At 41.7% G+C, this 27,491-nt stretch overlaps 2 protein-coding genes across 2 annotated transcripts in view; both read right to left on the bottom strand.

The window, feature by feature from the left end:
* Window positions 1–88: 88 nt before the first annotated feature.
* LOC308299578 (annexin A1-like) lies at window positions 89–13,917 on the bottom strand (the record flags this gene model as incomplete). Its single annotated transcript, XM_080743373.1, has 11 exons — window positions 89–237; window positions 401–533; window positions 9,439–9,497; window positions 9,876–9,971; window positions 10,555–10,648; window positions 11,388–11,524; window positions 11,678–11,768; window positions 12,133–12,246; window positions 12,956–13,050; window positions 13,247–13,361; window positions 13,846–13,917. The coding sequence occupies 11 exons, from the start codon at window positions 13,915–13,917 to the stop codon at window positions 89–91; spliced, it is 1,155 nt and encodes a 384-aa protein (XP_080599499.1).
* A 3,896-nt stretch (window positions 13,918–17,813) lies between these two features.
* The window catches only part of tmc2a (transmembrane channel-like 2a), a gene marked incomplete at both ends in the record, with an annotated part of 30,527 nt that continues 20,849 nt past the window's right edge, over window positions 17,814–27,491 (bottom strand). Inside the window, 8 exons of the mRNA XM_080743372.1 lie at window positions 17,814–17,962; window positions 18,126–18,258; window positions 19,141–19,219; window positions 20,342–20,467; window positions 21,181–21,420; window positions 21,865–21,932; window positions 22,292–22,420; window positions 23,046–23,210. Of these exons, the coding sequence (XP_080599498.1) occupies window positions 17,814–17,962; window positions 18,126–18,258; window positions 19,141–19,219; window positions 20,342–20,467; window positions 21,181–21,420; window positions 21,865–21,932; window positions 22,292–22,420; window positions 23,046–23,210 (1,089 nt within the window). The remainder of the gene's footprint in view (window positions 17,963–18,125; window positions 18,259–19,140; window positions 19,220–20,341; window positions 20,468–21,180; window positions 21,421–21,864; window positions 21,933–22,291; window positions 22,421–23,045; window positions 23,211–27,491) is intronic.

Here is a 27,491-nt window from a genome sequence, read left to right as displayed (position 1 = left end):
CATTAGTTTTCATGAATAGAACATGATAAGGAGTTATTCCAGGAGTGAAAAAACCCGTATGAATGCACGTCATCACTTTCTCTCTCCGTTATACGGGAGGAGGGCCTCCTCTGGCCCTCGGGGACCGGTCCACCACTGGCCTTCCAGCGTTGGGATTGGCCGCTTGCAGCTCCACGTCTTCCTCTACCACAACCTTTTTCTTCTTCTTCTTCTTCTTCTCCGGCTCTGGCTCGGGTTCTGGGCAGAGAGGGATTTAATTATACCGAGAATATCTGATCTACAAGCTCACAATGCGTCGCTGCGACATGCAAATAAACAGTTAAAATGTGATTATTTTAGGGGTCGCGGCCTGAAAAGGTTGAGAACCACTGCTCTAGTCTAGCAGGAGATCACAACTTACCAGGCTCAGGCTCCGGCTCAGGCTCCGGAACCTTAATGCAACCTGGGCCTTTGGGGAGCAGGTCCTCTAGGTCCAACATGACCTGGTTGGTGGTGTCCATGTTGTTCCTCCTGTTCTTCTCCTCATCCCGAGCCTGAAGACACAAGAAAAAGAGAGGTTAGGGTGCATGGATAAGGACAGTAAGAAGACACAGAGACAAGGAGCGATATAAATGAAAAGGGGTGAGGAGTCGACTATTTAAAGAGCGGTGCCAACCGCTCCTACATCTGGCTTTGTCTGTTTGCATGTACGCATGTGCTACACTTGGCTCATTGACCAAGCTCTGCGGGACACTTAATGAAATGAACTCGTAAAAGGCACCGCTCACTTCACACTGGGTGTGATTTCTCCTTGCAATTATGACTTTTACCTGATAATTCTGAGTCACCTACCTAGTTCACATTTGTGAGGGGAAAAAATACCAAAAATACCCAAACTTCAGAGAGAGCCAGAGACAGAGAGGGGAGAGGGAGTCTGTGGGAAGACAGGGAAGCAGGGGGAGAGAGCGGGAGGGGGAGAGAGAAGGGAGTACTGCACCATGCTGGGTACCGAAACAAGAACATGCTGATCGACGAGTCATAAAGTGACACGTTGTCAGCACAGCAACCAGGGCCAAGTTGATTGGGTAAGTAATAGTTGACATAGCCTACCCTGCCACACTGAAGTCCTCTGGCTGAGCAGAGGGGGCTGTGATCAAACATTACGTTTCTTTCAATTAGTCTACAACTGGAAATTGGAGTATTCGTGGAAAAACATTTAATACAGACAGTATCTGAATTGGGCCAGCCCAGTAATCATTGGTACAGAGTAGATCAGTTCTGAGAACCCGTTATTACTTGAATTGCATGACATTTCACCACTTACTGGTGCCTCTAGGTTTTTATAGGACTTTCAAAACTATTATAAATGTATATTTCAAATAATATGGGTTTGTATGAATAACGTTCTCTGCCTGTTGTGTTCCACTCACCAATTGCATCTTCTTCTTCAGATCTAGGTTGGCCTGCTGGTAAGCCTTGGAAGTTACGTTCAGATAATAAATGGCCAGTCTGTTAAGAGACAAAGTTATAGGACATTTCAGTCAAAGGCACTGAAATCAGAATTGTTTTTTTTTTCCTGGAGGTATTGGAATCAGAATCACCCAATTCCCATTAGACACTTCAGAATTAAAATTGCTTTCTCAACCCCAGAATATGACGTAAAAGCAAGATGGCCAGCTTGTGAGTAGACAAGAATTATGTGGACTAACAAAACACAAATTTAATTTATACCCAACAAAAGTGCTAAATTGTAAAAGGCGTTGTGTTTGTCATATGATTGTCTATTGCACTGTTTCCCAAACAGTGGGTCGGGAGTCGGGACCACTTTTTGTGGGTCGCAAGTTGAATATCCCTTTATTTTGTGTTTCCTAAATGTTGTAATTATTATCATTGTAAAAGATTTTCTTAAAAAATCAACAACATATATGACCCTTATTTGAAGAGGTTCCTACTTTTATTTATTTTGTATTTTTATTTCTGCATTATCTTGGACTGACTGTATATATTTGTATTTGTTGTTGTGCTGCACTGTACCATTACCACATTTTGTATTAAAGGAGTAGTTCACCCCCAAAATGACTTTTTTTCTATTGATTACTCATGCCATGGAGACTAGAGTTCAATAATATTTTTAGTTTTTTGTCGCATTCCTAAGACAAAAATGTGATAACAATAAATGTACCCCCATTCGTTCCGGATGGGGACCCGTTTTGAAACGGGTCCCCATCCGGAATCAATGGGGGCAAATGTACTCGAATCAAATCTTTGTCTTAGGAATGTGGCAAAAAACAAAAATATTATTGAACTCTACTCTCCATGGCATGAGCAATCAATAGAAAAAAAGGCATTTTGGGGGTGAACTACTCCTTTAAGAAGAAAAAACATTTTAATTACAAAAAAAAGAAGAAAAAATCATTTTTCATTTCATGAATAAAAGAAAGAATATCGAAGAAATTCCCTAAATTAGAAAACAAATGTTTAAGAAAGAAGTAGTGAACATAGCAGATCTGCAAGCTTGTAACGCAGCGAGAAGCGATGTGTTGTGAGCTTGTAGATCTGCTATTTTCACTCGTTTGGGTACTGGAGCAAACATCTGATTTCTCTTTTGGGAATGGTCTATAAAGTTTGGGAACCCCTGACACAGGGCTTAAGTGGTTAAAGTACAACAACATCTACACTCAGAATATACACAGACACAGCCTATAGATACTGTGTATAGGTCATTACATTTTTCTCAAAATGATTTTTGTTTTTACATTGTGAAATGATTTAAAAAAAATGATTTAAAAAATGTTGCCAAAAAGAGAGAGAGAGAAAAAAATGCTGACATTGACGTGACTCCTTTCTAAATAATAGGACTTGTTATTGCATTGGGTTCCGCCCTCTGTTCAACTCAGTGAGTTGAGAATGGAAACACTGCCCTCATGTGGATTCTTTCATATCACACTGTAACACTGTTAGTGAACAAACACTCGGTGGGAAGGATTCCTGTCACAATATAGAGCCGTTTAACACTGTTACTGAACAAGCACTCTATAGCAATGATTAGTGTTAGTGAACACACATACTGTGATTCCTACCTTGAGGCAGCAGCAGCAGTTAGTTGTTTCTCCAACACAGACTGGTTGGACTTCCTGGTCAGGTGAGCAGGCTGGGTGTGAATTCCTTGGCTACAGCGACATCTGTTGATGGGGACCTACTGATTGGTTTTATTTCACCAGACTCTACCTAGCTCCAGTGGGTTGGGGCGGCCGCGGCCGCTTCGCGGCCGCTGCCAGAGCACGCAGTCCGGCTTGGGTGCCCTCCGAGACCTCGGTGTCTGAGTCTGGAGCTCTGTGAAAAAAAGAAAAAAGAAAAAAAGCCAGCTGCTGAGCGGGCGTGCGTGCGTGCGTGCTTGCGTGCGTTCAGTGCAATGTGAATGCATGTGACCAATTGATAGGAAGATAGATAGATACGTAATAAACATGAACTAAAAGGAGATCCCAGTAATGTTTTTGGCTTATTTCCACAGGGAAGTCATTCATGAATGAACGAATTATTGATATAGGACTGTCATAGGTACAGTGTCATTGACAGTACAGTTCACTGGTACAAGGTCAACTAAAAGGTGATCCTAGAAAAGACTAAGTCAGGGGGAAACAATTTAAAAAATAAAACAATAAAAACAGCCGATCTACAAGGCTGCATGTGGGCTTGTGGATCAGCTGTTTTGGGTAAATGTGGGTTTGTATTGATCCCTTTATTGAGTGATTGATTGAAGACTTTACGACAAGTTTCATGACAGTACAGTTCACTGGTACAAGCTCAACTAAAAGGAGCTTTATTTATTGAATGAATTATTTCCCTGTCTCCACACCAGGCCCAACTGCGCCGCCACTGACTGATAAATTGCGACCGTCGGGTCGCAGTTACTATCGAAACCTCGACCGGCTGTCTGTCTGTCCGTCACACTTTTGCCCTGCTCATATCTCTGCAACCGCTGCCCCGATCCGTGCCAAATTTGGCACACACAGTCCTTGCCTGCCAAACTACGATTCTCACATGGCCCTCCTCTTCTAGCGCCACCATGAGGCCAAAACTCATTCTGGACACTGCTCCTACAAATCTTGCCCTAAAATCACACAAATCGGTACACACTTGCTCTACGCTCATGTCATCAACATGGATCTGTCCCATGTAGCGCCACCTTCAGGCCGATTTTTTTAAACCCATTTTTGGACACTACTCCTACAGATTTTGCCCTAAAATCACACAAATCGCTACGCAGTCAGTATATATTAGGGAGTCTTACTGGTTTAATTATTTATTTCCCGACTATGTTTCCGAGACTGATTATTTATTTATTTATTTCCCGACTATGTTTCCGAGACTGATTATTTATTTATTTATTTATTTCCTGACTGTTTCCGAGACTGATTATTTATGTAATTAATTATTTATTTATTTCCGCCCCTGGACTCCGCCCCCCCCCAGGCGTCTGCCTATCGATCGGCTGGGCTTTAAAGAGCCATAACTCCGTTTTGCAGCGTGCTACCGTCTCCAAACTCGCTTTCTGGCTTCTCGTGTTACTGGTATTAAATACCACATACAAGCTCACGGAAGCTCCATCCAACTTCTGCGCAATGCATTATGGGATGTTGGAAAGTTGTGGATACTAGCAACAGAGTATTTAAATAAATAAATAAATAAATAAATAAATAAATATATAATGAATGAACGAACACATGAATAAATAAATAAATAAACAAAGAAAGTGTGTGTGTGTGTGTGTGTGTGTGTGTGTGTGTGTGTGCATGCATGCATGCGTGCGTGCGTGCGTGCGTAATTACTGCCTCCTCGTTAAGAACCCCACACATTTAGGCAAATTCTTTCTTTCTTTCTTCCTTCCTTCCTTCCTTCCTTCCTTCCTGTAAATGAGGCCGCATGACAAGCGTTCTCGTCACCGCGCTGACGGGGTAATTACACGCAAATACAAGGGGTGGAGTCGAACTTAACGAGTGGGCGTGGTTTCAACTACAAGCTCACAACGCGCCACATCAAGACGCGTTGTGAGCTTGTAGATCTGCTATTAACGAGTGGGCGTGGTTTCAACAAGAGGGAGGACTCTGACTTAACGAGTGGGCCTAACGTAATGAGTTTTGTGGGCGTCGCACGCATTAATTATGTAAATTAAGCCGACTTATGCAAAAGGGGCGGGGCATGGTTTGGAAATGCATTTGGGTATGGTTCGCATACATTATGCTCGCATACATTATGCTAATGAGGGCGTTAAGGTGGGTTTCCCAGCGCGTAAAAAATGCAGACGACCGTATGTAAATGAAGGGGAGGAGCTTAGTCGACGTATGCAAATTGGGGGCGGGGCATGGTTTGGAAATGCGTTTGGGTATGGTTCGCATACATTATGCTCGCAGACATTATGCTAATGAGGGCGTTAAGGTGGGTTTCCCAGCGCGTAAAAAATGCAGACGACCGTATGTAAATGAAGGGGAGGAGCTTAGTCGACGTATGAAAATTGGGGGCGGTGCATGGTTTGGAAATGTGTGTGGGTGTGGTTCGCATAAATTATGCTAATGAGGCTGTTAAGTGGCGTTTCCCAGCGCGTAAAATATGCAGACGACCGTATGTAAATGAAGGGGAGGAGCTTAGGCGACGTATGCAAATTGGGGGCGGGGCATGGTTTGGAAATGCGTGTGGGCGTGGTTTGCAGACATTATGCTCGCATACATTATGCTAATGAGGGCGTTAAGGTGGGTTTCCCAGCGCGTAAAAAATGCAGACGACCGTATGTAAATGAAGGGGAGGAGCTTAGTCGACGTATGAAAATTGGGGCGGGCATGGTTTGGAAATGCGTTTGGGTGTGGTTCGCATACATTATGCTAATGAGGGTGTTAAGGTAGGTTTCCCAGCGCGTAAAAAATGTAGATGACCGTATGTAAATGAAGGGGAGGAGCTTAGTCGACGTATGCAAATTGGGGGCGGGGCATGGTTTGGAAATGCATTTGGGTATGGTTCGCATACATTATGCTCGCATACATTATGCTAATGAGGGCGTTAAGGTGGGTTTCCCAGCGCGTAAAAAATGCAGACGACCGTATGTAAATGAAGGGGAGGAGCTTAGTCGACGTATGCAAATTGGGGGCGGGGCATGGTTTGGAAATGCGTTTGGGTATGGTTCGCATACATTATGCTCGCAGACATTATGCTAATGAGGGCGTTAAGGTGGGTTTCCCAGCGCGTAAAAAATGCAGACGACCGTATGTAAATGAAGGGGAGGAGCTTAGTCGACGTATGAAAATTGGGGGCGGTGCATGGTTTGGAAATGTGTGTGGGTGTGGTTCGCATAAATTATGCTAATGAGGCTGTTAAGTGGCGTTTCCCAGCGCGTAAAATATGCAGACGACCGTATGTAAATGAAGGGGAGGAGCTTAGGCGACGTATGCAAATTGGGGGCGGGGCATGGTTTGGAAATGCGTGTGGGCGTGGTTTGCAGACATTATGCTCGCATACATTATGCTAATGAGGGCGTTAAGGTGGGTTTCCCAGCGCGTAAAAAATGCAGACGACCGTATGTAAATGAAGGGGAGGAGCTTAGTCGACGTATGAAAATTGGGGCGGGCATGGTTTGGAAATGCGTTTGGGTGTGGTTCGCATACATTATGCTAATGAGGGTGTTAAGGTAGGTTTCCCAGCGCGTAAAAAATGTAGATGACCGTATGTAAATGAAGGGGAGGAGCTTAGTCGACGTATGCAAATTGGGGGCGGGGCATGGTTTGGAAATGCATTTGGGTATGGTTCGCATACATTATGCTCGCATACATTATGCTAATGAGGGCGTTAAGGTGGGTTTCCCAGCGCGTAAAAAATGCAGACGACCGTATGTAAATGAAGGGGAGGAGCTTAGTCGACGTATGAAAATTGGGGCGGGGCATGGTTTGGAAATGCGTTTGGGTGTGGTTCGCATACATTATGCTAATGAGGGTGTTAAGGTAGGTTTCCCAGCGCGTAAAAAATGTAGATGACCGTATGTAAATGAAGGGGAGGAGCTTAGTCGACGTATGCAAATTGGGGGCGGGGCATGGTTTGGAAATGCGTTTGGGTATGGTTCGCATACATTATGCTCGCAGACATTATGCTAATGAGGGCGTTAAGGTGGGTTTCCCAGCGCGTAAAAAATGCAGACGACCGTATGTAAATGAAGGGGAGGAGCTTAGTCGACGTATGAAAATTGGGGGCGGTGCATGGTTTGGAAATGTGTGTGGGTGTGGTTCGCATAAATTATGCTAATGAGGCTGTTAAGTGGCGTTTCCCAGCGCGTAAAATATGCAGACGACCGTATGTAAATGAAGGGGAGGAGCTTAGGCGACGTATGCAAATTGGGGGCGGGGCATGGTTTGGAAATGCGTGTGGGCGTGGTTTGCAGACATTATGCTCGCATACATTATGCTAATGAGGGCGTTAAGGTGGGTTTCCCAGCGCGTAAAAAATGCAGACGACCGTATGTAAATGAAGGGGAGGAGCTTAGTCGACGTATGAAAATTGGGGCGGGGCATGGTTTGGAAATGCGTTTGGGTGTGGTTCGCATACATTATGCTAATGAGGGTGTTAAGGTAGGTTTCCCAGCGCGTAAAAAATGTAGATGACCGTATGTAAATGAAGGGGAGGAGCTTAGTCGACGTATGCAAATTAGGGGCGGGGCATGGTTTGGAAATGCGTTTGGGTATGGTTCGCATACATTATGCTCGCAGACATTATGCTAATGAGGGCGTTAAGGTGGGTTTCCCAGCGCGTAAAAAATGCAGACGACCGTATGTAAATGAAGGGGAGGAGCTTAGTCGACGTATGAAAATTGGGGGCGGTGCATGGTTTGGAAATGTGTGTGGGTGTGGTTCGCATAAATTATGCTAATGAGGCTGTTAAGTGGCGTTTCCCAGCGCGTAAAATATGCAGACGACCGTATGTAAATGAAGGGGAGGAGCTTAGGCGACGTATGCAAATTGGGGGCGGGGCATGGTTTGGAAATGCGTGTGGGCGTGGTTTGCAGACATTATGCTCGCATACATTATGCTAATGAGGGCGTTAAGGTGGGTTTCCCAGCGCGTAAAAAATGCAGACGACCGTATGTAAATGAAGGGGAGGAGCTTAGTCGACGTATGAAAATTGGGGCTGGTGCATGGTTTGGAAATGCGTGTGGGCGTGTTGCGCATACATTATGCTTGCATACATTATGCTAATGAGGGCGTTAAGGTGGGTTTCCCAGGGCTTAAAAAATACAGATGACCGTAGTGAGCATTCGTTCCACGAACGCATTCATTCAATGAATGAATGAATAAATAAATAAAGTGCACGTGCACACACGTGTGTGTGTGCGTGCGTGCGTGCGTGCGTGCGTGCGTGCGTGCGTGCGAGCGAGCGAACGCACGTGCACGCACGCACGCACGCACGCACGCACGCACGCACACTTTATTATTTATTCATTCATTCACGCACGCACACACGCACACGCATGCACACTTTATTTTTTAATTAATTCATGAATACAGCCTGCGATATGCGTGAAATCTTGCAAGCACATTCCCACTAGGTCAAGGAACAGATGCCTCCCTTCTCACATTGGCCTGTTATAGCGCCACCAGCGGGTCAACTTTTGCATAACACATTTTTGGAACAAAATGCCTCAAATCATGCATGCAGCTAATTTCAGTAACGTCAAAGAGAGCACTGCCTGCGATCTTGACATTTTGTACTTTTATAGACATTGTTTTCTGGCTTGAAGCGAGCCCACAATTGTTTCGAAGGAACAATATTGTCTAGTTTCCATATGATATGCACATGTATGTCCAAAAAAAAAAAATGATTTAAACTAGTCAAAACAGCCGATCTACAAGCACACAACGCCTCGCACTGTAGATCTGCTGTTTTCACTACTTTTTGTGCAAACAGTAAATTTTTTACTTTTGTGCAAACAGTTTCATTTTTTCCTAATGGCCCGGCCTGGACCGACCGATAATGAACCGGCCGTTCGGGAGTTGTCCCGCTTTTCCCAATGGCCAGCACGTCCCTGCCTGAAACAGTGGTAAATCAGCCAACAACCCACTCCCTCTCATGGTAAATGGCTTACATCTTCAACCGCCTATCTACAAGTTTCCAACATCCCATCGTGCATTGCTCAGAAGGTGCGCGGCAGTTCCGGCATCGCAGCAGAGTGTGATCTACAAGCTCACAACGGTTGCATCTGCGACACGACGTGAGCTTGTATTTCAGCTGTGGCACAGTGAGATGGGTCAAACACAGAGAACCATTCTCACATACAGCAATGTATGTGACAAATAGTAGGAATCTTAATCACTATATTGTGCACTGTAGTGAGTAGGGAAGGGAGTGAAATTGCAAACAGTTTGTGAGGCTAAACATGACACTCCATTAAACCCGATTCACACAAAAGACAGGCAGACATCATACCTTCATAGCCAGATGGAGCTTCTCAGCAAAAAACGCAGGCTTACTCCAGGCACACTTCACTGTACATCAAAAGAAACACAGTTTAGGAGGGCAGCCCGATGGATCACTGAGTAAGAGCGCATAGCACAGTGACATAAATAACGCTATAGTCATTTCCACATATGACCCTAAGTTCAAATAATATATATATATATATATATATATATATATATATTAAAGATGAATACATAAATAATACAGAGGGGTGACGCTTAACTACATTTTGATATCAAACATACAGTGTACAATTCCCAAAACTAAATTTCTTCTCTTCAATAGAGTCTTTAATTCAGTCTGCCCAGAAGCAGGGATAAGAAATGTCCCCACTGGCCATAATGAAAATCCTGTTTACTCAATAAGATTCTGATTGGAATCATTTTAGGAAGAATCCTTCTCACCAATGTCAACAAGACAGTCTTCAATGTCTCCTTTCAGCTCCATGTCCAAGGCTTTGGGTAAGGTGACATCACTGAGGCCAGCGTATTTCTGGAACGCTACGAGGTCAAATGGTGCACATTAATTTACTTTAAGTTTTTTATTTAATTTTACAGGTGGTCATGATGAAACTACCTAAATACAGAACGTTTATATTTATTCTAGGGCTGTCAATCGATTAAAATATTTCCTCTGATGAATCGCATAGTTAATCATGATTAATCTCACATTAATTGCATATTGTTTATACATTCTAAAGCTACCGTAAACAGATCTTTTTCAAGACTTGAATACACGTATCAACATGGGAGTAGTAGACAAATGCTTGCTTTATGCAAATGCATGTTTATTATTAGAGAAATAAACAAAGGAGTGCATGGGAGAAAGAAATGCTGAAATCATAAACTCAAGCCCAACAAATAACAGATGGGCATATTGATTTACTTACTTTAACATTACATAGTATTTATTCATAACTATATGCCTGTAATAAGATAATAAGATGTGACCAGCTATCGGTTTGCACTTGAACATTTTGGACAGACCTTGCAGGCTTTGTACCAACAGTTTGGTCGTAGCTACGGAAAGCTAAGGAAAATGGCAGTGATCCAAAATGGGTTAAAGTGGATAAAGGAACCTTACTTTTAGAGAGCTGAGCAGCACTTCGACTCGTCAGGATGTCAATGAAAGCTTGGACATCGGTTCCTTTGGTGTTCTCACCAGCCTCGAACAGAGCCTGTCATAGAATTTATTATAAATTCAGTTAAGACAATACCTTTATTGATACACAAAGGGAAATGCAGTTAAGGTCCACGCAGTCACGCAGCATCAAACACAAATTGCCAACAGCCTTTTTTACAATGTTCTGTCCTGAAGCGACCACATACACACAGGTTCTCAAAAGTCTAGGGCAGGGGTCTTCAACGTTTTCAGGCCAAGAACCCCTTAGTTGAGAGATGAAGCAGGGACCCCCACAACATTTTCATAGATTCCATATAGTTTCATTGTTTGACAGCACAATCATCAGTGTATTTTGGATTCATGTCAATTTGTGTTTTCAGATATGTAACCACTTGAACCGTCAATAAGTAATAAACTTGACCTTTCACTCTGTACTTAATCTGCTCTTTTTCCCCTCTACACCAAACCTCTTTGCCAAAAATAGCATTGTGAGCTTGTAGATCTGCTATTTTTGGCCAAAGTTCTCAGAATATGGGCGCTAGGGTTCAAGTGGTTAATATAAAAAAAGTTTCTATCACACAAAGATTTGGAGGACCCCCTGTAGTAACTCTGAGGACCCCCTAGGGGTCCCGGACCCCCTGTTGAAGACCTTTGGTCTAGGCCTAGGGACACTCAGGGTTCCTTAGGTGGTTACAGACCCTGAGGTCGACGTAGTTATGGTGGTCCTTGAAATTAAAAGGTTTGAGAACCACTGCATTGCATGTTGGTCATGTTACTACAGTACAGTACTGTACCTTTGCATCCCTTTTGGCGAGGTCCAAGTCCACTTCACTGTCCTCATCTTTGTTGGCTTGCAGCAGGGCCTGAAGGGCCAATGTGAAGTCTCCACTGGTGTCCGCTTTAATGACGTCCTCCAGCTCTTCCTGGTACTCTGATGGAGAGAGAACACTTCATAGGTTGGAATTCACTCCGAAATATAAACATTTTACTGTGCAATATACTGTAGGAACGATAACACAACGAAGGTTGTTTTTGTTGTATGGTAAAGTGGGACTTGGGAGCATCAAATATAAAATTACTGTACCTTCGCTAAAAACACTCTTGATCTCATTGATTTCATAGTTTGACCGTGATGCAAGAATTTCCACCAAGACATCTTCATGTGTGCCCAGTCCCTGTTGGATAGACAATTGGTAGTGTTTAAAAAAGAGATTATTAATTAATGTATCATTTGTATTCTTCAAAAAGAATTGTAACGAAGAATTAAAATGGTAAAATCAAACATATATTCAAATCCATTCTAAACACTGGTTCAAAAAACATTGTTGATTTCTGTAACCCATATTCCTCATTCAGGTGTTCCTCATAAGAAACCATTTACAAAACTATTTAACTGCTTGGTTCTTAAAATTACAAGACTCTGTAACCATGGCTATCGTAAAGAGTGAATATTGGGCATACAAGCCCAAAAATAAATATTAAAAATTGTGAATATTGAACTTGAAAACGATTTCTGTCGATATTAATTAAACTACACACCTTGGTGGCTTTTCTGAGACAGTGGGCATCAAAATGATCAGGTGCCATGAGCAGAGCCAGAACAACATCCTCGAAGTCTGACCTTAGGGATGACTTCAGGTCATCAGCCAGAGCCTGAAACAAGTGCATTTCTGACTAATAAAGTATTCAAAGCACTATTACATTGTAGATCATTTTAAATCTTAGAATATCTAAATCCGATTTTGACATATCTATTGGTTTGGTATTAGACTTATAGCAGGTATTAGCTTGCTTGTTAAAGGCTTAAATTAGGTATGGTATTTTATTTATTTGTAGGCATGTGTCATTTGTTTTTCAGTTTGTCATGTTGTTGTGATGTTTTATATGTGGGAGCAGTGGGACTACAGACGGAAATTGGCTTCTTTCTAAATCCGGCATGTTTACATGAGATCATGTTCAATTGATTGAATTCTTTTAATGTGCACTAAAGTTCTCATGACATGTCACTTGCTGAAAATAACAGATTAGTTTTTGTTTAAGAACGTAGGCAGGCAGTCACTCACTCATTACCGTCTCCCCATGGCCTCCCAAGTAACAAGAAATCTTGTGAAATAAAATGTTGTCAACCAATCAAGGACGATGATACACGAAAGAATAAGTCTCCTCAAAAAAACTAAAGAGCCATCTTCTTTTCTGTCCAAAACCAAATCAGCCGAAACAAATTTTCTCTTTATGATCAATTGAAAAACCTAGTAGTATGTTTATAAAAAGTAGCCTGAATTTTAATACCCTAAAAGCTATAATTCAACCCCCCAAGATGTTGTGGACTATGTGGGGACAGGTTTTGAGGACCATGACTCACCTTCCCAGTGGATTGCTCATAGACTCCTTTGATCCTCTGTCTTTGTTCATTGCTTCTCTTCACCAGAATGGAAATGATCACATCCTCATCTACTCCTGTGAATGCGAATATATGTTATGTTGTAGGCTAGTACGGCTACTACACACTAAAAGAAAAATGTGTATTCTTTCTCAAGTTTCTCAAGGTGGATTAAGAGATCCAATCCAATCTTGAAGAAATTAAGTCATTTTGTAATTAATGTAGAAGTATAGGCCTATAATGTACAGTGCCTCACTAATTAGTTCTTTATACCTTTGGTTTCCATGGCTTTCTGCAGTTCTGAGGCATCACTGCTGGCAGAGAAGTTAGGATACGGAGTAACAGTTCCATAGAACTTAGGCTTCGGCTTCGATGGCTTACCCTTGCCCTGTGAATATATACATTCAATCAGAAAAAGTATTGAGAATGAACTGACAGTAAAGATACACTAACCCACTCAGATCCCCACTGGTAATTGACCAGGGCAGTATTCACATGGCCACCGTGTCCCCAGAGTTTGGCCTTATAAATGATATGCACTGAGGCGCCTTGATGCCTCGCCCAGGCTGCTCCAGTGACCCAGCTGATTTGACAACACCAAAGGCCAGGCTAAAATGGTGAAACTCCAGGCCTGAATACACTGCTGAATATTCTGCTGCCAGACACAGGCTACAATCTCTAATTGATATTGATCACATCTCAGAAATCATAGAAAGGGGTTTCATACGTTCATTCATAGCTTGAAACTCTCACAACACAGAGTGACCATGTTCAATTTTAGCTCAATAAGACAACAGAGAAAAGACCATAATTATAAACACCAAAACTGGACTTTAACTTAAACACATTAACTGTGATGAACCGGTACTCACTGAGTCCACAGAGTCCTTATCAGGGTCCCTGTCATGGATAATGTTTTTGAAGAACTTCTTGAAGAAAGTCATCTTTGCTTCGCTATGAATTGAAAACACAGCTGAATAAGGACCCTGATGTGATTTAGAGCACTGGTTCCCAAACAGCGGGTCAGGATCGATTTGTGGGTCACAGATATTTTTATGGGTCCCTTAATTTTTCTGTCTCCTATTTGGTTTTTAATTATTCAAAACATTTTCAAAAAACATTAACAAAAAAGGAAAATGTGTCATGATAAAAGATAAAATGATAAAGAAATGTCATGAATAAATATAAGAAAAACCTAAGAAATTAGAAAACAAATGTTTAAGAAGTAGAGAAAATAGCCGATCTACAAGCTCACGTGTCTGTGACATGTCGTGTCTGATCTGCTATCTTCACTAGTTTGGGTCCTGGCAAATGTCTAATTTCGCTTTTGGGTCACAAACTAAAACGTTTGGGAACCACTGATTTAGAGAGATTACACGTTACACACTCTGTTCAACAAGAACAATCCAACAGATTATTCACACCTACTGAAACACTTAATATCCCCCAAAATGTAATGGCAAAACTATATGCACTCAAACAAAAACAAAACTCACCCGTTCTGTTAAAGAGCAATCTTGTGAATTCTGCAACACCTTGCAGTGACTCCCTTTGTACGGTTGTTTTCAAAAGTATTCCAAGGCTGGCCAACCCCCTAGCTTGCATTCTCTCAATGCCAGCATTCATTCATACAGGTTGAGCAACTTGTAACTGTAGACCTGTTTGACGATGTAGTTTACTAAACACTGATATCGTATAGTGTATACCTTGGGCCTTTTCTACATGCAACGGGTTGTGTGACAAGTTTAATTTCCACTTGCTTCATACACAAATCAAACAATGGCTTTTACATCTCAACTTTATCCAAGACAAGAGGCTTTACATTGTACATTCACCTATTCACACACCGATGGCAGAGGAAACCATGCAAGGAATTAATCTGCTCATCAGGAGCCATTAGGGGTTCAATGTTTTGCTCAAGGACACTTCGACACTAAATCAACTCTCAATTTCTTATACTTTTAAAACATTGTGACCTTCTTTATCCAGCTATCTCCAAATATCTAACCCTTGAATCTGAAAAAAGAAAATAAATGTGAATTGGAAAAAATAAAAAAAATAAAGGTAAAGTTGTTTCTATGGACACTCAGGCACCCACTGACCTAGTGGTCCTAGTGCAGACCACATAGGCTCCAATGCAACAGCATGTCGCGGGTTTGAATCCTGATCCCGCTGACCTTCTACCTGCTCCGTGTCTCTCCCCATCTCTCTCTCTGTTGTCCAACTCCAGTGTAGGCTACTATCATTAAAGGCAGAAAAGAAAGATCTTTAAAAATTCTTCTTGGACACCTCATTCTGTGGTCTGCAATGATGAGGTCATCTCAATTATGTAATTAATACATGCCAGAACCTGACAATCAACATTTTTTCCATTTACAAACACATGTTTAAAACACCAGACAAACAAACCATCATGCACGGAATTCAACAGAGACGGAGACAGACATCTCACAAGAGGTGTAAACAATTTCAGGTTGGCGTTTTTAAAGATCTTGGCCATTTATTTCTCACGCTTGCACAAAAATGTAATATATCACCAAGTCAGTGGTTCCCAAACCTTTTCAGGTCGACACCCAAAAGAGTTTAGACGTTTGCCCGGGACCCAAACTAGTGAAAATAGCAGATCTACAGGTGCACAGCATATCACTTTGCAGCATTGTGAGCTTGTAGATTGTCTATTTTCGCGACTTTTTTTAATGTAGGAAAACAAGTGGAATTTTACTCGAGTCGTGACCCACAAAAGGGTTGGGTTCTCAAAGTGGGTCTGGGGATCCCCAGGCGTCCTTTAGGAGGTTCCAGGGGGTCCCCAGCTAAATGAAAGACACTATACATAGTACGCAACTGTGCCCTGTGTTTATATACAACATGAACTGTTGGTATTAGAGTTCTCAACGGTCCTGAAAATTTAGGCCCGGCCCTAACTGGGCCCTAACTGTTGGCCCGAGGCCCTACCCGGCCCGACTAGTTAGCATACATTTTAGGCCCTACCCTACCCTAAATGTCGGGTCGGGTTCGGGCAGAATTTGAGAACTCTAGTTGGTATAGGCCTATAGGGACATTGGGAAACAGTTGGATGCTCCAACAAGTCCACATGCAGACTTTTGCCTTTTATTTACCTCCAAACGTGCAGGTTTATTGACAGAGCAGGCTCAGGCCTGGCCAAAACTAACCTCCAAATAAAGGAACTGAGGACACTCAGTTCTGAGGACTCAACACTTGACAGCTAAAGTAATGAAACAAACCAGGAACTTTAGAAACTAGAACAGGACAAATCCTTTTAGAAGGCCCTGGCAGCTCGACCCTGGATGTCATAACGGCTAGCTGCAAGCCAACTTGAACCTACCTCTTCTTGTTTGTGGAGGTTTATGGCAGTTGGCACCTGTAGGCGTAGCATGTCTTTTAACCAGGTGAGGCAAACCATCACATAATTAGTAATCGCAATCGGTAACTCTGTAAACTCACACACAGCTAACTAAGGCCATGAGTTATCTTACACAATGACATAACGAAGTAGCCTACTGTACTGTTTAAAAGTTCAACAATGTTCTCCCAGGCGCCAATTCATTCACAGATCTGTATAAAAAAGACAAAACCTGATATCAACATAGGCTAAACAAACACCCCTCCTTCTCCAGAGTGCTTGGCCCCTTCCAATCAACAGGATTGCCATTCAGCACTGCAGAGGAGAGACAGGTGACCCCACAAATGCTATAACAATGAAAAGAAAATTGTGACACATTTTGAGTGACAAAAAAATATGTTGATAAATCATCCATTATGACAGAAAGTCAACATGTTGCCCCCTGGTGGATGTTTTAAAAACACATCAGTAATTGCTGATAGGCAAATTGATACAAAACTTGTCAGGAATTGCTTTATTTCTCCATACTCAGATTGATATAAAACCTCTCAGGAAATGCTTTTTCATGGAATCATGGAAGTTACCCTCATTTCAAGCAACATCGAGTGTACATAACAATCAAATAAACTACACAATAAATAACAGAACAAAGCTCAAATGCACATGTAACAAACATGAGCATCACACATCTCTATAAATTGAGTACAAAAGTACCCCAATGTAAACAAGCCATTGTGCTTTCTTGGGTTTAAATCCTATTAGACCTTGTATCCACAAGTTTCCGCGGGAGTTTACTGGAGACTATCGGGACCAAACTTCCGGGTTTAACAGCAGACATACAAGCTCACGTCGCGTCGCAGATGCAACCCGTTGTGAGCTTGTAAATCGGCGCCGGAAGCTCGGTACAGACGTCTGCGCAATGCACTATGGGGCGTTGGAAACTCGTGGATACATGAACTGTCCTGTGCTTTTCCTATGCGAACTGCTAATAAAGTATCCAATCAATCAATCAATCACAAATAGATCACAGAGCAAGTTCAAATTAGCATAAAACACAAGATAAAACAAACATATAAAACAAACAAAATTAAATCACACAAAGCTGTTACATACTGACACACATTGGCTAGTGACACATAAGGTCCAACATTCTAATTACAGATTTGATTTCAGTTTAAATAGGCAATAACCTCTTACATTATTTTATAGTAGTTACTACCAACTTCAATTAAAAAAGAAAGGAAAAAAACGGTATGGTAAAAGTGATATATTTACTTTTTTGTTGTTTTGTTGTTGAAAATCTTAAGTCCCAAATAATTCCACACTATACAGAATGGTTTGTATCGCAGTGTAGAATAGTTATTATTATTATCAACATTATGAATTGTATGCATTAGTTTTCATGAATAGAACATGATAAGGAGTTATTCCAGGAGTGAAAAAACCCGTATGAATGCACGTCATCACTTTCTCTCTCCGTTATACGGGAGGAGGGCCTCCTCTGGCCCTCGGGGACCGGTCCACCACTGGCCTTCCAGCGTTGGGATTGGCCGCTTGCAGCTCCACGTCTTCCTCTACCACAACCTTTTTCTTCTTCTTCTTCTTCTTCTCCGGCTCTGGCTCGGGTTCTGGGCAGAGAGGGATTTAATTATACCGAGAATATCTGATCTACAAGCTCACAATGCGTCGCTGCGACATGCAAATAAACAGTTAAAATGTGATTATTTTAGGGGTCGCGGCCTGAAAAGGTTGAGAACCACTGCTCTAGTCTAGCAGGAGATCACAACTTACCAGGCTCAGGCTCCGGCTCAGGCTCCGGAACCTTAATGCAACCTGGGCCTTTGGGGAGCAGGTCCTCTAGGTCCAACATGACCTGGTTGGTGGTGTCCATGTTGTTCCTCCTGTTCTTCTCCTCATCCCGAGCCTGAAGACACAAGAAAAAGAGAGGTTAGGGTGCATGGATAAGGACAGTAAGAAGACACAGAGACAAGGAGCGATATAAATGAAAAGGGGTGAGGAGTCGACTATTTAAAGAGCGGTGCCAACCGCTCCTACATCTGGCTTTGTCTGTTTGCATGTACGCATGTGCTACACTTGGCTCATTGACCAAGCTCTGCGGGACACTTAATGAAATGAACTCGTAAAAGGCACCGCTCACTTCACACTGGGTGTGATTTCTCCTTGCAATTATGACTTTTACCTGATAATTCTGAGTCACCTACCTAGTTCACATTTGTGAGGGGAAAAAATACCAAAAATACCCAAACTTCAGAGAGAGCCAGAGACAGAGAGGGGAGAGGGAGTCTGTGGGAAGACAGGGAAGCAGGGGGAGAGAGCGGGAGGGGGAGAGAGAAGGGAGTACTGCACCATGCTGGGTACCGAAACAAGAACATGCTGATCGACGAGTCATAAAGTGACACGTTGTCAGCACAGCAACCAGGGCCAAGTTGATTGGGTAAGTAATAGTTGACATAGCCTACCCTGCCACACTGAAGTCCTCTGGCTGAGCAGAGGGGGCTGTGATCAAACATTACGTTTCTTTCAATTACCGGTAGTCTACAACTGGAAATTGGAGTATTCGTGGAAAAACATTGAATACAGACAGTATCTGAATTGGGCCAGCCCAGTAATCATTGGTACAGAGTAGATCAGTTCTGAGAACCCGTTATTACTTGAATTGCATGACATTTCACCACTTACTGGTGCCTCTAGGTTTTTATAGGACTTTCAAAACTATTATAAATGTATATTTCAAATAATATGGGTTTGTATGAATAACGTTCTCTGCCTGTTGTGTTCCACTCACCAATTGCATCTTCTTCTTCAGATCTAGGTTGGCCTGCTGGTAAGCCTTGGACGTTACGTTCAGATAATAAATGGCCAGTCTGTTAAGAGACAAAGTTATAGGACATTTCAGTCAAAGGCACTGAAATCAGAATTGTTTTTTTTTCCTGGAGGTATTGGAATCAGAATCACCCAATTCCCATTAGACACTTCAGAATTAAAATTGCTTTCTCAACCCCAGAATATGACGTAAAAGCAAGATGGCCAGCTTGTGAGTAGACAAGAATTATGTGGACTAACAAAACACAAATTTAATTTATACCCAACAAAAGTGCTAAATTGTAAAAGGCGTTGTGTTTGTCATATGATTGTCTATTGCACTGTTTCCCAAACAGTGGGTCGGGAGTCGGGACCACTTTTTGTGGGTCGCAAGTTGAATATCCCTTTATTTTGTGTTTCCTAAATGTTGTAATTATTATCATTGTAAAAGATTTTCTTAAAAAATCAACAACATATATGACCCTTATTTGAAGAGGTTCCTACTTTTATTTATTTTGTATTTTTATTTCTGCATTATCTTGGACTGACTGTATATAGACCTATTTGTATTTGTTGTTGTGCTGCACTGTACCATTACCACATTTTGTATTAAAGGAGTAGTTCACCCCAAAATGACTTTTTTTCTATTGATTACTCATGCCATGGAGACTAGAGTTCAATAATATTTTTAGTTTTTTGTCGCATTCCTAAGACAAAAATGTGATAACAATAAATGTACCCCCATTCGTTCCGGATGGGGACCCGTTTTGAAACGGGTCCCCATCCGGAATCAATGGGGGCAAATTTTTGTCTTAGGAATGTGGCAAAAAACAAAAATATTATTGAACTCTACTCTCCATGGCATGAGTAATCAATAGAAAAAAAGTCATTTTGGGGGTGAACTACTCCTTTAAGAAGAAAAAACATTTTAATTACAAAAAAAAAAAGAAAATTCCCTAAATTAGAAAACAAATGTTTAAGAAAGAAGTAGTGAACATAGCAGATCTGCAAGCTTGTAACGCAGCGAGAAGCGATGTGTTGTGAGCTTGTAGATCTGCTATTTTCACTCGTTTGGGTACTGGAGCAAACATCTGATTTCTCTTTTGGGAATGGTCTATAAAGTTTGGGAACCACTGGACTACTAGTAGCCTATGTGTGAGGCAGTGTGACAGGCCTCTACTCACACCATGAGCAACACAGCAGGTATGATGAGGCCGGGGTTGGCTGCGTAGCCCATCAGATTCCCTATGAAGGATGGCAGGTCCAGTTCAATGGTTTCCATGACAACATGAAACATCCTCTCCTTCCCACTGTGGAGAGATCACCATTACTGTACTGGAACAATAGTAGTCCACCACTTCAACTTGCTGGTTACTTTGTCCATTTGTATTATTATAAAACATACATTAACCACTTCAGACCTATATACATTTGGGCCATTTGAAAATAGCCGATCTACAAAGCTCACAATGTGTCGCGTCTACTTTTGACACTTTAAGTACATTTTGATACCAATACTTTTGTAACTCAAATACATTTCTACATTGCAATATTGACACTTTTACTTGAAGCTGCTATTTTACTTGAAGCTGTATGAGTTAATTTCATCAAGCGTCCCACAAGCCAATCACAGCGTGTCCTGTGAAGCTTTGCCAATGGGACCCTGGGCATACAGTTTCCGTACAAAAAAGCTGTTTGTGCCAAGATGTAGGCTACCTAGGTACCAAGATGTAGGCTACCTAGGTACCAAGATGTAGGCTACCTAGGTACCAAGATGTAGGCTACCTAGGTACCAAGATGTAGGCTACCTCGGTACCAAGATGTAGGCTACCTAGGTACCAAGATGTAGGCTACCTAGGTACCAAGATGTAGGCTATGTATAGGTCACGCTTCATTTTACTTCATTTTTTGGGAAAGAGACAAAGCCAGATGTTGGAGCTTATCTCCTACCAGGAGCACCGCTCAAAAAAAGGTGTACTTTTTCCACCACTGGTGGTTAATAGTATACTAGAGGTGGTCTAACCTGAACGGTCCACAGTCGAAGGAAGGCGGCAGTGTCATGATGGTGTAGACGACAGGCAGGAGGCTGAGGAACAGGATCAGGAGCAGAAGGCCCATGTAGAAGTTGTTGGACTTGGAGGCCTTGAAGACCCTCTCGTGCGGGACGTTGGTGGCCATCACCGCCCAGCACTGGTAGTACATGGAGGTGAGGAGGCGAAGCACGTTGATGCCCACCAGCCCTGGGGCGTAGAACGCACCCATCCTGCAGCACACATAATAATAATAAAACTTTATTTATATAGCACCTTTCATACAGAGACTGCAGCTCAAAGAGCTTCACATATATACATACGCACACAAAAACAAAAAACATAGGCAAGCCTATTATGACATGCCCAGAAGAGGGATGCTAGTGTTCATTTAAAGGATCCCTGGAAAAAGAAGAATACAATAAAATGAAATAAAGAAACCGAAACAACAGACTCCTATTAGGAGGGCAGTATGAGTCACCACATTATACAAATGCTAAATCCTTTTGCCAATATATTCTGCAAACTTGTTTTTTTCTCCTGTTTTTGGCTTGACAACTCTTATAACCTCTGTTTTCTGCACGACATACCATTGATGAGGAATTCATTCACTAATACTTTTTGTGATTTGGCAATCACTCTACTGCATCTTCTTTGGTAGAAAGACAAAAACATACCAGATCATGCCCTGATTGAAGACCAGCCCAAGAACATTGCCGCTGATATCAAATTCACCATATGAAGGCTGTACAGTAGACAGAGACAATGGTTTTAAACACGGTAGAGTCACCAAATAACATGACTTTTACACACCAAGGCAAAACTACACTCCTTCCACAATATCATGACCAGTGTCAGACTTAAGCCCCTTTCCCACTGGGCGCGATAACAATAAAAAATATCGTTTTCAATTAAGTGGATGGCAGCGTCCACACCACAACGATAAAGCCGCCATAATTGATGTGAACACCGACATATCGTTATCTTTATCGCGTCCGGTGGGTACTCAACCTCAGTACTTAAGTATAAATACTCCTGGTCAAATATTACTCAAGTGAAAGTTGACCCAAATGTGTATGTGAGCAAGAAAGCAAACACACTCACCCATCCAGCCTCCAGGTCCCAGCACCAGCAGTAGTTGAGGAAGCGTACAATTACAGCCCTGGCAAAGTCACCTATAAGGATGGTGAGATAGGTGACCTGGATATCTGACACAGTCAGCTTGACAAACTCCTGTCAAATGAACAATACCAAGGCAGGACATGTCCATGAGCATAGAAAAACTAAATACACAGACAGATGGACGGATGGACAGACAGACAGACAGACAGACAGACAGATTACACACTGACTGACTGACTGACTGACTGACTGACTGACTGACTGACCTACCAACCAAGAGCTATGTTCTCCTGATGAAGTATGGTAGGTCGGAATGGCTTAGAACCAATATGTAGGCTACTGTAAGTGTAAACTGTAAATCGATATGTAATTCAATGTTTTTTTTGTTGTTGATTACAATGCCAACAGCAGTCTCCCAGTAGGACAGACACAGACAGATGGACGGATGGACAGACAGACAGATTACACACTCACTGACTGACTGACCGACCGACCGACCGACCGACCGACCGACCGACCGACCGACCGACCGACCGACCGACCGACCGACCGACCGACCGACCGACCGACCGACCGACCGACCGACCAACCAAGGGCGATAAGTTCTCCTGATGAAGTATGTGAGTGAGTAGGTCGGAATGGCTTAGAAATTTTACTTCACAATATGTAGGCTACTGTAAGTGTAAACTGTAAATCGATAAGTAATTCAATGTTTTTTTTTTCTGTTAATGATTACAATGCCAACAGCAGTCTCCCAGCAGGGTCCTCTGATGACGTCGCCGGGGTCCATGGGGGGAGGTGTGGCCTCAGAGTCATTGGAGGGATTGGCGAGAGTCCAGTTGAGGTAGTACTCCTTCATGTTCCACATGGAGGCGTTCTTTATGGATTCCTCCTCTTCCAGCTAAAAGACAAGAGATTAATTACCCTTAAACCTCATTATTCACTCGTACACTTTCCCAAATTTGTGGGTCACAGACACGTTTTTGTGGGTCCCTTAATTTTTTGTCTACTAGATTTAAAAAATGTATATATATTATTTCAAAGCATTTTCCTAAAAAGCTAAGATTTTCATGAATAAATAAAGAATTCCATCAATTAGAAAACAAATATTTTAGAAGTAGTGAAAATAGCCGATCTCGCGTCATGTTGTGAGCTTGTAGATCTGTTGTTTTCACTAGTTTGGGTGTCGAGTTTGGGAACCACTGCACTAGTATGTTCATTATAGTCCGGGAGCCGTGGGGGTGAACGTGGATTCGCCTGTAAAAGTTTTTTTCTCAACTGATTCTTGTAGCTTGGGGTCACCTCTTAAGGATTCAAGATGATGACCAGTGATATCCATTGAGCATTTTTTATTATTAACCCCTTAATGCCTGAAACACAAGAAATCCACCCAGGAGGAAAATACCCAGAAAAAGATTTTTTTTCTGGGTATTTAAGGAGGATCTGAGGGGTCTAACTAGGGGTTTGTCATGATGCTGAATCCATTGCAGGCATTTGTTTTGCACAAAAAACATTCTGTGGGCTAGAAATGGCCTCAGAAAACAATACACGTATGGGTGAGTATTCATGTTAGTTGGAGGCCTTAGGGTTTTTTTTCTCGTGCTAATCAGTCTAAATATTATCTATTTTGCACAGATGTAGGTCAGGGCATGCTCTAATGATTTAGCTAGGGCGCCCGAGTCTGCGACATTCGGGGTCGCCACAGCGGCCAAATCAAGTTGGGCTCCCATCGACTTTAGTGATGAAAAGTGATGAGTCAGAGTTTTGTGGGTGCTGTGGTGACCCCGAAGGTCGCCGACTCGGGCGCCCTAGCTAAATCATTAGAGCATGCCCTGAGCTACAGTTGTGCAAAATTTTGCACTTTTAGACTGATTAGCACGAGAAAAATAACCCTAAGGCCTCCGACTAACATGAATACTCACCCATACGTGTATTGTTTTCTGAGGCCATTTCTAGCCCACAGAATATTTTTTGTGCAAAACAAATGCCTGCAATGGATTCAGCATCATGACAAACCCCTAGTTAGACCCCTCAGATCCTCCTTAAATACCCAGAAAAAAAATCTTTTCCTGGGTATTTTCCTCCTGGGTGGATTTCTTGTGTTTCAGGCATTAAGGGGTTAATAATAAAAAATGCTCAATGGATATCACTGGTCATCATCTTGAATCCTTAAGAGGTGACCCCAAGCTACAAGAATCAGTTGAGAAAAAAACTTTTACAGGCGAATCCACGTTCAGCCAAAAATCACCATTTGGCTCCCGGACTATTAACAGTCAAAAGCCAGTGAGGAGTTAACTATGGAGATGTATTTCCTCTACTGGCCAAAGTGGCCATACACTAAAGGCTCATTCATACTCCAGTTCTAGGTGAGAAGCAACTCACCGCGGTGTAGTTTTCTAAAGTCACTAAAACTACAACATTACGTCATTCACCGTGGTGAGTATAGCAACTCAACTCTCACCCTGACACATCTCTCTGCTTTTACTGACCGACAAAAGGTGAGTAGCTATACTCACCTAAAAAGTGAGTACTAATCACCTCACCTCGGAGTAAATACACTTTATGTATGTATATTATTCTTTCTCTTCTTTTTTTTGGTGTACCCTGTGTACACTGTACATTTCCTTTTCTTTTCATACTTCTCTGTAACTTTATAAATAACCTTAAACTGTTGTGCTGCCTCCGGGCGACTGATTTTCCCCTTGAGATAATAAAGGTATCTATCTATCTACATCATCAAGTGACCAAATTAAATAAACAGAAAAAAAGACTTTACTACCAATCAAGAATTGGGGAAATTAAACATGATGGTAAAAAACTCTGGAGTACACTCAATCAAATCATGTGTAGAGATACAATGGGTAAAACACCATCATTTATTGAATCAGGTGCTGGTTTCATCACCAAGCCTCAAGAAATTTCAGACTATTTCAATAATTATTTCATAAGTAAAATTGACAGTATAAGAAATGACATGTTGCCAGTAAATGGTCACCTCTCTGAATCTATTATTAAAAAGCATATCATGCAGGACAAAGAATGTAGATTTAATTTTTCAGTCACAAACATATTGGAAATTGAAAATCTATTGTCTGAATTGAAATCTGATAAACCCTGTGGTCATGATAATTTAGACTGTAGACTTTTAAAGCTGTCTGCTGGAATTATAGCCAGTCCTATATGCTATATTTTCAATTTAAGTTTTAAGGAAGGAATCTATCCTCAAGAATGGAAGGTTGCTAAAGTAACTCCTTTTCCAAAAAATAGGAAAGAAGCATTCACTGGATCGAATAGTAGGCCAATTAGTATATTACCAGCACTAGGAAAATTAATGGTAAACAATGGTATTTAAGCAAATTCAAAATTATTTCTCTACTAATAACATCAATTCTGACTTTCAACATGCATATAAGACTGGCTATTCAACATGCACAGCTCTCACACAATTGACGGATGACAGGCTAAAACAAATTGACAACAAAGTATTAGTTGGAACAGTGCTATTAGATTTCAGCGCAGCTTTTGATATTTTAGACCATAAACTGTTACTTATAAAACTGTCTGCTTATGGTTTTAAACTCTCAGCTCTTAACTGGATGAAAAGCTACCTATTCAACAGACAGCAATGTGTTATGTTCAATGGAACCCTATCAAGCATTAAGACATTATATTGTGGCATTCCGCAAGGAAGTTGCCTCGGTCCTTTATTATATTCAATATTTGTAAATGATATGCCATATATGTTAAAGAATGCTAGCTGTGCAATTTATGCGGATGACACTACAATATATGCTTATGCACAGAATGACACAGAACTGAGCAGTATACTACAATATGATGTCATGCAGATTTCTAAATGGGTCACTGAAAATAGGATGAAACTTAATATTTCCAAAACCAAATGTCTTGTCATCTGCTCAAATCAGGCTCAGAGACAGGAACACAAATTAAGTATTTCTTTGCATGGAGTTCCTATTGAACAAGTTAAAGAGGCCAAATTGCTGGGGGTCACAATAGATGAGAGACTTTCTTGGGCCACTCACATCAATAATATAGTAATAAAAATGAGCAGAAGTATCTCAATTATAAGAAGGAGTGCCTATTTTTTAACTAACATAACTATTAAGCAAGTTATACAAGCCCTTGTCTTGTCACATCTTGACTATTGCCCAGCAATCTGGTCAAATGCATCTAAAAAAGAATTAAATAAAATCCAGCTTACCCAAAATAGAGCTGCAAGACTAGCTCTGCATTGCTCATTTAGGACTAGTATTGACATAATGCATAATGAATTGTCATGGATGAAAGTTAATGAAAGACTAGCATATAGCTTGATTCTGTTCTTTAAAAATATATATACTTTACATAAACCAGTTTATCTGTATTCCGAGTTATTGCATGTTAGTGATAGCCATAACTATGGCACCAGGCTTGCCCTGAAAGGTGCTTTCACCCAGCTTAAGCCCAAAAGTGATGCTTTGAAAAAAACGGTGATGTATAGAGCAATAGATTTGGATTGGAACACACTTTCAAATTATTTTGAATCTTTTAATTTCACACTAGCCATAACTGGTGCCACTCACGAAAAAGGACACACATTGGATATCCTGCTGTCACATGGTGTGACCGTCTCAGTAACTGACATTTTTCCATTTTTCCATTTCTGACCACTTCCCAATCATATTCACAACCTCAACTCCCTGCTCTATAATTAAATCTGGCCCACTCGTTCGCCGCACACGTAATATTAACCCCCAAACTGCATCTCTGTTTTCACTAAGCTTTAACGATTCGGCAATTCACGCCCTGGACGCAACTAATGCTTCAAGCCCTGATATAATCCTCAATATGTTCAACTCTACATGCACTGAAATCCTTGATTCTGTTGCCCCCCTCAGGTATAAGCGCAAAAAAGCCCTCCCCGAACCATGGCTAAACTCTTCCACGCGCGCTCTCAGGCGCACGTGTAGGTGCGCAGAGAGGAAATGGCGCAAGGACCGACTTCATGTCTCACTGGATATATTACGCAATAGTCTCTCTGACTATCAGAAAGCAATAAAAATGGCTAAAGTACAATACATCTCCAATTTAGTCAATAACAACAGTAATAAACCACAGGTGCTTTTCAATATTCTCAACTCCATCACAAATCCACGTGATGCACCTGCTATCGTTCCCTCCT

The sequence above is a fragment of the Nannobrachium achirus genome, assembly GCF_963921795.1.
Source record: "Nannobrachium achirus genome assembly, chromosome: 15".
NCBI classification, from domain to species: domain Eukaryota; kingdom Metazoa; phylum Chordata; class Actinopteri; order Myctophiformes; family Myctophidae; genus Nannobrachium; species Nannobrachium achirus.
This window is presented reverse-complemented; position numbering and strand designations above follow the sequence as displayed.